Below are 16,782 nucleotides of genomic sequence, written 5' to 3'. Positions count from 1 at the left end.
ACACTCTGACAGAGAGCGCGTGTGATACTCTGACAGATACAGAGTGTGGGGGATATTCTGTGACAGATAACGGTAGGGTCAATACATGCTGTGACAGATACAGAGAGGGAGAGGTACATTTTGACAGACAGAGAACATGCAATATACTTTAACAGGTACAGATAGCATGCGATACACACTGACAGACAGAGAGCGTGCGATACACTCTGACAGATATAAAGAGCATGCGGTACATTCTGACAGATACAGAGAGTGTGCGATATTTTATGACAGATACATAGAGGGTGAGATACATTTTGATAATACTGAAAGTGTGAGATATAGTCTGACAGTTACAGGGGGTTTGTGATACACTCTGACAGATACAGAGAGCGTGCGATACACTCTGACAGATACAGAGAGCGTGCGATACACTCTGACAGATACGGAAAGCATGCAATGCACTCTAGATTTGATTTATTGTCACATGTATTGGTATACAGTGAAAAGTATTGTTTCCTGACAAATACATGATGCCAGATACATACATGGTGAGATACACTCTTGAGAGATAGAGGGTGCAATTGATTCTGAGAAGAGAGCATGGGATATTCTTTGACAGATACAGAGCTCGTGCGATACACTCTGACATACATAGAGAGCACACGATAGTGATGCACTCTGACAGATACAGAGAGCGTGTGATACACTCTGACAGATACAGGGACCATGTTATAGCGTCTGACAAATGCAGAGACTTTGTGATGCATTCAGGCAGATGCATACAGGGTGTGATACACTGATACAGCGAGTTTGCGATACACTCTGACAGATACAGAGAGCGTGCGATGCACTCTGACAGATACAGAGAGCGTGCGATGCACTCTGACAGATACACAAGCGTGTGACACACTGACAGATACAGAGAGCATGCAATAACGTCTGTATTGGTATACAGTGAAAAGTATTGTTTCCTGACAAATACACGTTGCCAGATACGTACATGGTGAGATACACTCTTGAGAGATAGAGGGTGCAATTGATTCTGTGAAGAGAGCATGAGAAATTCTTTGACAGATACAGAGCTCGTGCGATACACTCTGACATATATAGAGAGCATACGATAGTGATGCACTCTGACAGATACAGAGAGCGTCCGATATACACTGACAGATACAGAGAACGTGCAAATAACTCTGACAGATAGAGAGAGCATGCGATACCCTCAGACAGATAGAGAGAGCGTGCGATACACTCTGACAGATACAGGGACCATGTTATAGCGTCTGACAAATGCAGAGACTTTGTGATGCATTCTGACAGATGCATACAGGGTGTGATACACTGATACAGCGAGTTTGCGATACACTCTGACAGATACAGAGAGTGTGCGATACACTCTGACAGATACAGAGAGCGTGCGATATTTTATGACAGATACATAGAGGGTGAGATACATTTTGATAATACTGAAAGTGTGAGATATAGTCTGACAGTTACAGGGGGTTTGTGATACACTCTGTGAGATACAGAGCGCATGAGATACATTCTGCCAGATGCACTCTGACAGATACAGAAAGGGTGCAATACACTCTGACAGATAGAGAGAGGGTGCAATGCACGCTGACAGATACAGAGAGAGTGCAATAAATTCTGACAGATACAGAGGGGGTGCAATACACTGTGACAGATACAGAGAGTTTGTGATACAATTGTGATAGATACAGAGAATTTGCGGTACACTCTGATAGACACAGAGAGCGTGCAATGCATTCTGACAGATACATAGAGGGTGTGATACACTTTGACAATACAGAGAGCGTGGTTGCAGTCTGACAGAGGGAGTTTGTGATACACTGTGACAGATACAGAGCATCTGTGATACATTCTGTCAGATACAGAGAGCATGCAGAACACTCTGACAGAACATACAGGGTACGATACAGTCTGAAAGATACAGAGAGGGTGCGATACATTCTGTGTCAGATACAGAGAGCATGGGATATTCTGTGACAGGTAACGGTAGGGTCAATACATTCTGCGACAGATACAGAGAGGAAGAGGTACACTCTGACAGATACAGAGAACATCTGGTATACTTTAACAGATACAGAGAGCATGTGCTACACACTGACAGATATAGAGAGCGTGCAATACACTGACAGCTACATAGAGCATGTGATACACTCTGAAAGATACAAAGATCGTGTGATACACTCTGACAGATACAGAGAGAGTGCAATACTCTCTGACAGATACAGAGAGGGTGCAATACACTCTGACAGATACAGAAAAGGTGCGATACTCTCTGACAGATACAGAAAAGGTGCGATACACTCTGACATACAGAGAGCGTGCGATACACTCTGACAGATACACAAGCGTGTGACACACTGACAGATGCAGAGTGCATGCAATAGCGTCTGACAAATGCAGAGAGTTTGTGATGCATTCTGACAGATGCATACAGGGTGTGATACACTCTGATAGATACAGAGTGTTTGTGACACACACTGATAGATAAAGAGAGCGTGCGGTACACTCTGACATATACGGAAAGCATGCAATGCACTCCAGATTTGATTTATTGTCACATGTATTGGTATACAATGTAAAGGATTGTTTCCAGTCAAATACACATTCCCAGATTCACACATGGTGAGATACACTTTTGAGAGATAGAGGGTGCAATCGATTCTGTGAAGAGAGCATGGGATATTCTTTGACAGATACAGAGCTCGTGCGATACACTTTGACATACATAGAGAGCGTGCGATACACTCTGACAGATACAGAGAGCGTGCGATACACTCTGACAGATACAGAGAGCGTGCGATACACTCTGACAGATACAGAGAGCGTGCGATACACTCTGACAGATACAGAGAGCGTGCGATACACTCTGACAGATACAGAGAGCGTGTGATACACTCTGACAGATACAGAGAGCGTGCGATACACTCTGACAGATACAGAGAGCGTGCGATACACTCTGACAGATACAGAGAGCGTGCGATACACTCTGACAGATACAGAGAGCGTGCGATACACTCTGACTGATACAGAGAGCGTGCGATACACTCTGACAGATACAGAGAGCGTGCGATACACTCTGACAGATACAGAGAGCGTGCGATACACTCTGACAGATACAGAGAGCATGCGATGCCCTTTGACATACACAAGCGTGTGACACACTGACAGATACAGAGAGCATGCAATAGCGTCTGACAAATGCAGAGAGTTTGTGATGCATTCTGACAGATGCATACAGGGTGTGATACACTCTGATAGATACAGAGTGTTTGTGACACACTCTGGTAGATAAAGAGAGCGTGCGGTACACTCTGACATATACGGAAAGCATGCAATGCACTCTAGATTTGATTTATTGTGACATGTATTGGTATACAGTGAAAAGTATTGTTTCCTGACAAATACACGTTGCCAGATACATACTTGGTGAGATACACTCTTGAGAGATAGAGGGTGAAATTGATTCTGAGAAGAGAGCATGGGATATTCTTTGACAGATACAGAGCTCGTGCGATACACTGTGACATACATAGAGAGCACACGATAGTGATGCACTCTGACAGATACAGAGAGCGTCCGATATACTCTGACAGATACAGAGAACGTGCGATACACTCTGAAAGATGCAGAGAGCATGCGATACACTCTTGAAAGATACAGAGAGCGTGCGATACACTCTGACAGACAGAGAGAGCTTGCGATATACTGTGACAGATACAGAGAGCGTGCGATACACTGTGACAGATACAGAGAGCGTGCGATACACTCTGACAGATACAGAGAGTATGCGATGCACTCTGACAGATACAGAGAGCGTGCGATACACTCTGACAGATACAGAGAGCGTGCGATACACTCTGACAGATACAGAGAGCGTGCGATACACTCTGACAGATACAGAGAGCGTGCGATACACTCTGACAGATACAGAGAGCGTGCGATACACTCTGACAGATACAGAGAGCGTGCGATACACTCTGACATATACGGAAAGCATGCAATGCACTCTAGATTTGATTTATTGTCACATGTATTGGTATACAGTGAAAAGTATTGTTTCCTGACAAATACACGTTGCCAGATACATACTTGGTGAGATACACTCTTGAGAGATAGAGGGTGCAATTGATTCTGAGAAGAGAGCATGGGATATTCTTTGACAGATACAGAGCTCGTGCGATACACTCTGACATACATAGAGAGCACACGATAGTGATGCACTCTGACAGATACAGAGAGCGTCTGATATACTCTGACAGATACAGAGAGCGTGCGATACACTCTGACAGATACAGGGACCGTGTTATAGCGTCTGACAAATGCAGAGACTTTGTGATGCATTCTGACAGATGCATTCTGACAGATCCATACAGGGTGTGATACACTGATACAGCGAGTTTGCGATACACTGACAGATACAGAGAGCGTGCGATACACTCTGACAGATACAGAGAGCGTGCGATACACTCTGACAGATACAGAGAGCGTGCGATACACTCTGACAGATACAGGGACCGTGTTATAGCGTCTGACAAATGCAGAGACTTTGTGATGCATTCTGACAGATGCATTCTGACAGATCCATACAGGGTGTGACACACTGATACAGCGAGTTTGCGATACACTCTGACAGATACAGAGAGCGTGCGATACACTCTGACAGATACAGAGAGCGTGCGATACACTCTGACAGATACAGAGAGCGTGCGATACACTCTGACAGATACAGAGAGCGTGCGATACACTCTGACAGATACAGAGAGCGTGCGATACACTCTGACAGATACAGAGAGCGTGCGATACACTCTGACAGATACAGAGAGCGTGCGATACACTCTGACAGATACAGAGAGCGTGCGATACACTCTGACAGATACAGAGAGCGTGCGATACACTCTGACAGATACAGAGAGCGTGCGATACACTCTGACAGATACAGAGCGTGCGATACACTCTGACAGATACAGAGAGCGTGCGATACACTCTGACAGATACAGAGAGCGTGCGATACACTCTGACAGATACAGAGAGCGTGCGATACACTCTGACAGATACAGAGAGCGTGCGATACACTCTGACAGATACAGAGAGCGTGCGATACACTCTGACAGATACAGAGAGCGTGCGATACACTCTGACAGATACAGAGAGCGTGCGATACACTCTGACAGATACAGAGAGCGTGCGATACACTCTGACAGATACAGAGAGCGTGCGATACACTCTGACAGATACAGAGAGCGTGCGATACACTCTGACAGATACAGAGAGCGTGCGATACGCTCTGACAGATACAGAGAGCATGCGATACACTCTGACAGATACAGAGAGCGTGCGATACACTCTGACATATACGGAAAGCATGCAATGCACTCTAGATTTGATTTATTGTCACATGTATTGGTATACAGTGAAAAGTATTGTTTCCTGACAAATACACGTTGCCAGATACATACTTGGTGAGATACACTCTTGAGAGATAGAGGGTGCAATTGATTCTGAGAAGAGAGCATGGGATATTCTTTGACAGATACAGAGCTCGTGCGATACACTCTGACATACATAGAGAGCACACGATAGTGATGCACTCTGACAGATACAGAGAGCGTCTGATATACTCTGACAGATACAGAGAGCGTGCGATACACTCTGACAGATACGGGGACCATGTTATAGCGTCTGACAAATGCAGAGAGTTTGTGATGCATTCTGACAGATGCATACAGGGTGTGATACACTCTGATAGATACAGAGTGTTTGTGACACACTCTGGTAGATAAAGAGAGCGTGCGGTACACTCTGACATATACGGAAAGCGTGCAATGCACTCTAGATTTGATTTATTGTGACATGTATTGGTATACAGTGCAAAGTATTGTTTCCTGACAAATACATGATGCCAGATACGTACATGGTGAGATACACTCTTGAGAGATAGAGGGTGCAATTGATTCTGTGAAGAGAGCATGAGAAATTCTTTGTCAGATACAGAGCTCGTGCGATACACTCTGACATACATAGAGAGCATACGATAGTGATGCATTCTGACAGATACAGAGAGCGTCCGATATACTCTGACAGATACAGAGAACGTGCGATACACTCTGACAGATGCAGAGAGCATGTGATACACTCTTGAAAGATACAGAGAGCGTGCGATACACTCTGACAGATAGAGAGAGCGTGCGATACACTCTGACAGATCGAGAGAGCGCGCGATACACTCTGACAGATACAGAGAGCGTGCGATACACTCTGACAGACACAGAGAGCGTGCGATACACTCTGACAGACACAGAGAGCGTGCGATACACTCTGACAGATACAGAGAGCGTGCGATACACTCTGACAGATACAGAGAGCGTGCGATACACTCTGACAGATACAGAGAGCCTGCGTTACACTCTGACAGATACAGAGAGCGTGCGATACACTCTGACAGATGCAGAGAGCGTGCGATACACTCTGACAGATACAGAGAGCGTGCGATACACTCTGACAGATACAGAGAGCGTGCGATACACTCTGACAGATACAGAGAGCCTGCGATACACTCTGACAGATACAGAGAGCCTGCGATACACTCTGACAGATACAGAGAGCGTGCGATACACTCTGACAGATACAGAGAGCGTGCGATACACTCTGACAGATACGGAAAGCATGCAATGCACTCTAGATTTGATTTATTGTCACATGTATTGGTATACAGTGAAAAGTATTGTTTACTGACCAATACACGATGCCAGATACATTCTTGGTGAGATACACTCTTGAGAGATAGAGGGTGCAATTGATTCTGAGAAGAGAGCATGGGATATTCTTTGACAGATACAGAGCTCGTGCGATACACTCTGACATACATAGAGAGCACACGATAGTGATGCACTCTGACAGATACACAGAGCGTCCGATATACTCTGACAGATACAGAGAACGTGCGATACACTCTGAAAGATGCAGAGAGCATGCGATACTCTCTTGAAAGATACAGAGAGCGTGCGATACACTCTGACAGACAGAGAGAGCGTGCGATATACTGTGACAGATACAGAGAGCGTGCAATACACTCTGACAGATACAGAGAGCGTGCGATACACTGTGACAGATACAGAGAGCGTGCGATACACTGTGACAGCTACAGAGAGCATGCGATGCACTCTGACAGCTACAGAGAGCGTGCGATGCACTCTGACAGATACAGAGAGCGTGCGATACACTGTGACAGATACAGAGAGCGTGCGATACACTGTGACAGCTACAGAGAGCATGCGATGCACTCTGACAGCTACAGAGAGCGTGCGATGCACTCTGACAGATACAGAGAGCATGCGATGCTTTTTGACAGATACACAAGCGTGTGACACACTGACAGATACAGAGAGCATGCAATAGCATCTGACAAATGCAGAGAGTTTGTAATGCATTCTGGCAGATGCATACAGGGTGTGATACACTTTGACTGATAGAGTGTATGTGACACACTCTGATAGGTAAAGAGAGCGTGCGGTACACTCTGACATATACGGAAAGCATGCAATGCACTCTAGATATGATTTATTGTCACATGTATTGGTATACAGTGTAAAGTATTGTTTCCTGACAAATACACTTTCCCAGATACATACATGGTGAGATACACTTTTGAGAGATAGAGCGTGCAATCGATTCTGAGAAGAGAGCATGGGATATTCTTTGACAGACACAGAGCTCGTGCGATACACTCTGACATACATAGAGAGCGTGCGATACACTCTGACAGATACAGAGAGCGTGCGATACACTCTGACAGATACAGAGAGCGTGCGATACACTCTGACAGATACAGAGAGCGTGCGATACACTCTGACAGATACAGAGAGCGTGCGATACACTCTGACAGATACAGAGAGCGTGCGATACACTCTGACAGATACAGAGAGCGTGCGATACACTCTGACAGATACAGAGAGCGTGCGATACACTCTGACAGATACAGAGAGCGTGCGATACACTCTGACAGATACAGAGAGCGTGCGATACACTCTGACAGATACAGAGAGCGTGCGATACACTCTGACAGATACAGAGAGCGTGCGATACACTCTGACAGATACAGAGAGCGTACGATACACTGACAGATACAGAGAGCGTGCGATACACTCTGACAGATACAGAGAGCGTGCGATACACTCTGACAGATACAGAAAGCGTGCGATACACTCTGACAGATACAGAGAGCGTGCGATACACTCTGACAGATACAGAGAGCGTGCGATACACTCTGACTGATACAGAGAGCGTACGATACACTGACAGATACAGAGAACGTGCGATACACTCTAAAAGATGCAGAGAGCATGCGATACACTCTTGAAAGATACAGAGAGCGTGCGATATACTCTGACAGACAGAGAGAGCGTGCGATATACTGCGACAGATACAGAGAGCGTGCAATACACTCTGACAGATACAGAGAGCGTGCGATACACTGTGACAGATACAGAGAGCGTGCGATACACTGTACAGATACAGAGAGCATGCAATGCACTCTGACAGCTACAGAGAGCGTGCGATGCACTCTGACAGATACAGAGAGCATGCGATACACTCTGACAGATACAGAGAGCGTGCGATACACTCTGACAGATACCGAGAGCGTGCGATACACTCTGACAGATACAGAGAGCGTGCGATGCCCTTTGACAGATACACAAGCGTGTGACACACTGACAGATACAGAGAGCATGCAATAGCGTCTGACAAATGCAGAGACTTTGTGATGCATTCTGACAGATGTATTCTGACAGATCCATACAGGGTGTGATACACTGATACAGCGAGTTTGCGATACACTCTGACAGATACAGAGAGTGTGCGATACACTCTGACAGATACAGAGAGCGTGCGATGCACTCTGACAGATACAGAGAGCGTGCGATGCACTCTGATGGATACACAAGCTTGTGACACACTGACAGATACAGAGAGCATGCAATAGCGTCTGTATTGGTATACAGTGAAAAGTATTGTTTCCTGACAAATACACGTTGCCAGATACATACATGGTGAGATACACTCTTGAGAGATAGAGGGTGCAATTGATTCTGTGAAGAGAGCATGAGAAATTCTTTGACAGATACAGAGCTCGTGCGATACACTCTGACATACATAGAGAGCACACGATAGTGATGCATTCTGACAGATACGGAGAGCGTCCGATATACTCTGACAGATACAGAGAACGTGCAAATAACTCTGACAGATAGAGAGAGCGTGCGATACACTCTGACAGATACAGGGACCATGTTATAGCGTCTGACAAATGCAGAGACTTTGTGATGCATTCTGACAGATGCATACAAGGTGTGATACACAGATACAGAGAGCGTGTGATACACTCTGACAGATACAGAGAGCGTGCGATACACTCTGACAGATACCGAGAGCGTGCGATACACTCTGACAGATACCGAGAGCGTGCGATACACTCTGACAGATACCGAGAGCGTGCGATACACTCTGACAGATACAGAGAGCGTGCGATGCCCTTTGACAGATACACAAGCGTGTGACACACTGACAGATACAGAGAGCATGCAATAGCGTCTGACAAATGCAGAGAGTTTGTGATGCATTCTGACAGATGCATACAGGGTGTGATACACTCTGATAGATACAGAGTGTTTGTGACACACTGATAGATAAAGAGAGCGTGCGGTACACTCTGACATATACGGAAAGCATGCAATACACTCTAGATTTGATTTATTGTGACATGCATTGGTATACAGTGCAAAGTATTGTTTCCTGACAAATACATGATGCCAGATACGTACATGGTGAGATACACTCTTGAGAGATAGAGGGTGCAATTGATTCTGTGAAGAGAGCATGAGAAATTCTTTGTCAGATACAGAGCTCGTGCGATACACTCTGACATACATAGAGAGCATACGATAGTGATGCACTCTGACAGATACAGAGAGCGTCCGATATACTCTGACAGATACAGAGAGCGTGCGATACACTCTGACAGATACAGAATGCTTACGATGCACTTTGACCGATACAGAGACCATGTTATGGCGTCTGACAAATGCAGAGACTTTGTGATGCATTCTGACAGATGCATACAGGGTGTGATACACTCTGATACAGCGAGTTTGCGATACACTCTGACAGATACAGAGAGCGTGCGATGCACTCTGACATACAGAGAATGTGCGATGCCCTTTGACAGATACACAAGCGTGTGACACACTGACCGATACAGAGAGCATGCAATAGCGTCAGACAAATGCAGAGAGTTTGTGATGCATTCTGACAGATGCATACAGGGTGTGACATACATGGTGAGATACACTCTTGAGAGATAGAGGGTGCAATCGATTCTGTGAAGAGAGCATTAGAAATTCTTTGTCAGATACAGAGCTCGTGCGATACACTCTGACATACAGAGAGAGCATACGATAGTGATGCACTCTGACAGATACAGAGAGCGTCCGATACACTCTGACAGATACGGAGAGCATGCGATACACTCTGACAGATACAGAGAGCGTGCGATACACTGACTGATACAAAGGGTTTGTGATACACTCTGACAGATTCAGAGAGCATGCGATACACTCTGACAGATACAGAGAGCGTGCGATACACTGACTGGTAGATTCGGAGAGCATGCGATACACACTGACAGATAGGGAGAGTGAGCAATTTGCTCGGACAGATACAGAGAGCATGTGATACACGCTGACAGATACAGAGGGCATGCGATACACTCTGGCAGACATGGATGGCATGCGATACACTGATAGATACAGAGAGCATGCCATACACAGACGGATACAGACAGTGTGTGATATTGATACACTCTAACATACAGAAAGCATGCAATACATTCTGACAAATAGAGAGCGTGTGATACACTGACAGTTACAGAGTGTATGCATTACAGAGAGCGTGTGATACACTCTGACAGATACAGAGAGCGTGCGATACACTCCGACAGATACAGCGAGCGTGCAATACACTGACAATTACAGAGAGCATGTGATACACTCTGACAGATACAGAGAGCGTGCAATACACTCTGACAGATACAACGAGTGTGCGATACACTCTGACAGATGCAGAGAGCATGTGATGCACGCTGACATACATAGAGTGTGTGATACTCTCTGATAGATACAGAGAGTTTGTGATATGTTCTGACAGATACAAAGAGCATGCGATACACTGACGGATACAGAGAGCATGTGATACACTCTGAAAGATACAGAGCGCATGTGATACTCTCTGAATGATACATAGCGCATGTGATACACTCTGACAGATACAGAGAGCCTGTGGTATATTCTGTGACACATATACAGAGGTTGAGATACACTCTGACATACAGAGCATGGGACAGATACAGAAAGCGTTTGACACACACTGACAGATACAGAGCATGTGATACACGTGACAGATACAGAAAGTGTGTGATACATTCTGACATACATTAAGTTTGTGATTCATTCTGACAGATATAGAAAGCGTGCAATACACTGACAGATACAGACGTGTGACACACTGACAATACAGAGAGTATGCAATACACTCTGACAAATACAGAGAGTTTCTAATATATTCTGACATACATACAGGGTGAGATACACTATGACAGATTCAGAAAGCGTGCAATATACTCTGACAGATACAGAGAGGGTAAGATGCAATCTGTGACTGACACAGAAAAGGTAAGATACACTCTGTGACAGATACAGAGAGGATGAGATTCACTCTGCGACATACTGAGAGGGTGAGATTTACTCTGTGACAGATACAGAGAGGATGCAATCTATTCTGACAGATAAAGAGAGGGTGAGATACACTCTGTGACAGATACATATAAGGTGTGATATATTCTGCTGGATAGAGAGAGGGTGCAATACAGGAGAACGTTTTGATTACATGTACCAAGACACCCAGATAGCCCTGTGCCTTAGTGTTCCTGACACAAGAGGATACCTGGCGTGTGGTAGTCCATCCCACAAAAAGCAGCCGAAGCCAGATCAGGTCATTATTAATTGAGGATTTCTCAAATGATTGCTATCGCTCCGGGATCAAGAACACAAGAAATAGGAGCAAGAGTAGGCCATTCGGCCTCTCGATCATGCTCATCCCCATTCAATAAGATCAACTCCACATTCCTGTCTGCCCCACCACCCCCATAACCCTCGATCCCCTTGTTGATCAGAAATCTGTCTAACTCAGCCTTGAATATATTCAATGAGCTGCAGCCTCCACTGCTCTCTGTGGGAGAGAATTACATAGACTGCCATACCATTCTTCCCCCCCCCCCCCCCCCCCCCACCCCGAGAGAAGAAAGGGTGGCACAGTGATTGGCATTGCTACCTCACAGCGTCGGAGACCCGGGTTCAATTCCAGCCTCGGGTCACTGTCTGTGTGGAGTCTGCACATTCTCCCCGTGTCTGCATGGGTTTCCTCTGGGTGCTCCGGTTTCCTCTCACAGTCCAAAGATATGCAGGTTAGATAGATTGGCAAAGCTAAATTGGCCCTAGTGTCAAGGGGATTAGCAGGGTAAATATGTGAGGTGACAGGGGTAAGGCCTAGGTGAGACTGTGGTTGATGCAGACTTGATGGGCTGAATGGCCTCCTTCTGCACTGTAGGGATTCTATGATTATTAAGAAATTCCTCCTCCGCTCCATCTTTAATGGGAGACCCCCTCATTCTGGAACTGTGAGCCCCCCCCCCACTTGTCCTAGATTTCCTGCCACGAGGAGGGAGACACATCCTCCCAGCATCCACCCTGTCGATCCCCCCAGCCGCAGGATCTGACATCTTTCAATAAGATAACCTCTCATCTTCTCAACTCCCAATGGGTGCAGGCCCATCCTGCTCAAGCCGTTCCTTGTGAGACAAATCCCCTTCATCTCAGGGATCAGCCCAGTGAATGTTCCCTGATGTGCTTCTGGTGAAGTTATTTGCATGGGGAAGATCATGTCTCACCAACTTGATTGAGTTTTATGAAGAGGTGACAAAGACAACTGATGAGAGAAGGGCAATGGATGTAGTTTATATGGACTTTAGTAAAGCGCTGACATGGTCCCACATGACAGATTGGTACAAAAACTAAAATCACATGGGATTCGGGGTAGGCTGGCTAGATAAATACAGAACTGGCTTGGTTAGAGGAAGAAGTTTAACAACACCAGGCTAAAGTCCAACAGGTTTATTTGGTAGCAAAAGCCACAAGCTTTCGGAGCCTTAAGATCCTTCTTAAGGATCCCACTCACCTGAACAGAATTCCCACTCACCTGAACAGAATTCCCACTCACCTGAACAGAATTCCCACTCACCTGAACAGAATTCCCACTCACCTGAAGAAGGAGTTTAAGGCTCCGAAACCTTGTGGCTTTTGCTACCAAATAAACCTGTTGGACTTTAACCTGGTGTTGTTAAACTTCTTACTGTGTTTACCCCAGTCCAACGCCAGCATCTCCACATCTTGATTATAGGAGGCAGAGGATAGCATTGAAAGGGTGTTTTTCAGGGGAGATCTGTAGCTTGTGGTGTTCTGCAGGGATCAGTGCTGGGACCTCTGTTGTTTGTAGTATATATATAGAAATGATCTGGAGGAAAATGTAGGTGGTCTGAATAGTCAGTTTGTGGATGACACGTAGATTGGCGGAGTTGCTGATAGTGCCGAGGATTGTCAGAGGATACAACAGGATATAGATAGATTGGAGACTTGGGCATAGAAATGGCAGATAGAGTTTAATCCACCCAAATGCAAGGTGATGCATTTTGGAGGATCAAATTTAGGTGTGAATTATACTGCAGATAGCAGAACCTTTAGGAATATTAACATACAGAGGGATCTGGGCATGCAATCACAGGTGACGGGGCGGCATGGTGACACAGTTGTTGGCACTGCTGCCTCACAGCGCCAGGGATCCAAGTTCAATTCCCGCATGGGTCACTGTGTGGAGTTTGCACATTCTCCCTGTGTCTCCGTGGGTTTCCTCCGGGTGCTCCGGTTTCCTCCCACAGTCCAAAGATGTGCGGGTTAGGTGCATTGGCAATGCTAAATTCTCCCTCAGTGTACCTGAACAGGCACGGGGGTATGGCGACTAGGGGATTTTCACAGTAACTTCATTAGAGTGTGAATAGAAGCCTACTCGTGACTAATAAATAAACTTTAACTTTAACCAAGATGATTAAGGAAGCATCTGGCATGCTTGCCTTCATCAGCCAGGGCATTGAGTACAAGAGTTTGGAAATCATGTTGCAGTTATAAAAATCTTGGTTAGGCCATATTTAGAGTATTGCGTGCAGTTCTGGTCACCACAGTATCAGAAGGACATGGAGGCTTTGGAGAGAGTGCAAAAAAGGTCCACTAGGATATTGCTTGGTCTCGTGGTTGTTGGCTATGAGGAGAGATTGAATAAACTAGGATTGTTTTCATTGGAAAGACAGAGGCTGAATGGAGACCTGATAGAGGTCTACGAAATTTTTCCCAGGGTGAAAGTGTCAATTACAAGGGGGCACAGGTTCAAGGTGAGAGGGGGCAAGTTTAAGGGAGATGTGCGGGGGAGGTTTTTCATGCAGAGAGTGGTGGGTGCCTGGAACGCGCTGCCAGAGGAGGTGGTGGAAGCAGGCACATTAGCAACATTTAAGAGGCATCTGGATGGGTTCATGAATAGGGAGGGAATAGATAGATATGGACCGAGTAAGGGCAGAAAGTCTTTCTTTTAGTTTAGTTAGGGCATCAGGATCGGCACGGGCTTGGAGGGCCGAAGGCCTGTGCTGTACTGTTTTTTGTTCTTCAGTAAGGAGCCCAGAGCTCTTCTCTCCTCCAGATGTGGCCTCCATGAGGTCTTGTAGCATCACCTGTCTACTTTTATACTCAACTTCCTCCGCAATAGAGTCCAGCTCCCCTGGCCTTCCCAACAGAGGCGAATAATAATGTTGCCAGGGCTAGAAAAGTGTAGCCATTAGAAGAGATTGGATAGGTTAGGGTTATTTTCCTTGGAACGTAGCTGATAGCGCCGAGGATTGTCAGAGGATACAACAGGATACAGATAGATTGGAGACTTGGGCACAGAAATGGCAAATGGAGGTTAATCCAGCCAAATGTGAGGTGATGCATTTTGGAGGATCAAATTTAGGTGTGAATTATACTGTAGATAGCAGAACCTTTAGGAATATTAACATACAGAGGGATCTGGGCATACAATCACAGGTGACGGGGCGGCATGGTGACACAGTTGTGTACAAAATTATGAGGGGCAGAGATTGAGCGGACAAGATCAAATTGTTTCCCTTGATGGAGAATTCTAAAACAAGGGGACATAGATTCAAGATAAGTGACAGTAGGGGTAGGGGGGAAATAAGGAAGAACTATTTTGCATGGAGGGTGATGGGTGCCTGGAATTCGCTGCCTGAGTTGGTGGTGGAGGCAGAGACCCTGAACTTTACTAAAAAGTACCTGGATCTGCTCCTTAAGTGCTGTAAGCTGCAGAGCTATGGGCCAGGTGCAGGAAGGTGGGATTACAAAACACATCGGGTATCCTCAGGCTGGCATGGAAAAGATGGGCTGAATGGTCTCCTTCCGTGCTGTATCTTTTCTATGGTTCTATGAAGGCCGGACTGGCAGATTTTGACTGATGACACAGAATGGCCAGAGTTCGAGTGTCCGGCAGCTCATTGCTTGAGGAACCTCCTCCAACTCCCTCGCTCACCAACTCAATCTCTTCCTTGCTCTCAAACAGAATGCTCTGTGTCTCACGGGTCCTTCCCCCTGCCGTCAGATGGCCCCCGCTCCGTTCCCTGGACCGGTTTACCAGAGCGGCGCTCACAACGGGACGCGAGGCGAGGTCCCCCGGCTACAGGTCGCTGAGTGGCAAGGCGCAGAAGGGCAGCAGTTCCAAATCATCGACCAACCGAACCAAGGACCCAGACCCAGAATCCTCGAGTGGCCATGTCAAACTGCCCAAGGAGATGTCTGCCGATTACCGGGAGCAGTTCATCCCCTTTGACAAGAATGTCCTGCACTACTTGCTACTGGAGGTAAGAAAAAGAAACAACAACAGGGCAGCAAGACTGGGGTCAGCAAGAAAGTAATGGGGAGAGCAGAGTCAGAGGAAACACGGCGAGACTGGAGCCAGGAAGAGGAGAAAGACGGAGGGGCAGAGAGAGAGAGTGAAACAAACATGAGGAGAGAGAGAGAGAGTCAATGACTTAGGGAGAGAGAATGAAACAGACATTGATTTGATTTGATTTATTATTATTGTCACATGTATTAACATTCAGTGAAAAGTATTGTTCCTTGCGCGCTATATAGACAAAGCATACCATTCATAGAAAAGGAAATGAGAGAGTGCAGAATGTAGTGTTGCAGTCATAGCTAGGGTGTAGAGAAAGATCAACTTAATATAAGGTAGGTCCATTCAACAGTCTGATGGCAGCAGGGAAGAAGCTGTTCTTGAGTCGGTTGGTACATGACCTCTGACCTTTGTATCTTTTTTCCGACGGGAGAAGGAGGAAGAATGTCTCCATGGTGCGTGGGGTCCTTGATTATTCTGGCTGCTTTTTCGAGGCAGCGGGAAGTGTAGACAGAGTCAATGGATGGGAGGCTGGTTTGTGTGATGGATTGGGCTACATTCACAACCTCTTGTAGTTTCTTGGGCAGAGCAGGAGCCATACCAAGCTGTGATACAACCAGAAAGAATGCTTTATATGGGACATCTGTAAAAATTGGTGAGAGTCGTAGCTGA

At 46.0% G+C, this 16,782-nt stretch overlaps 1 protein-coding gene across 1 annotated transcript in view; it reads left to right on the top strand.

The window, feature by feature from the left end:
• Positions 1–16,782, top strand: part of LOC144493870 (transmembrane protein 143-like) — an 88,267-nt gene that overhangs the window by 4,839 nt on the left and 66,646 nt on the right. Inside the window, exon 2 of the mRNA XM_078213444.1 lies at positions 15,778–16,075. Within this exon, the coding sequence (XP_078069570.1) occupies positions 15,779–16,075 (297 nt within the window). The 5' untranslated portion in view covers position 15,778. The remainder of the gene's footprint in view (positions 1–15,777; positions 16,076–16,782) is intronic.

Source organism: Mustelus asterias, chromosome 5, assembly GCF_964213995.1.
Source record: "Mustelus asterias chromosome 5, sMusAst1.hap1.1, whole genome shotgun sequence".
NCBI lineage: Eukaryota > Metazoa > Chordata > Chondrichthyes > Carcharhiniformes > Triakidae > Mustelus > Mustelus asterias.
This window is presented reverse-complemented; position numbering and strand designations above follow the sequence as displayed.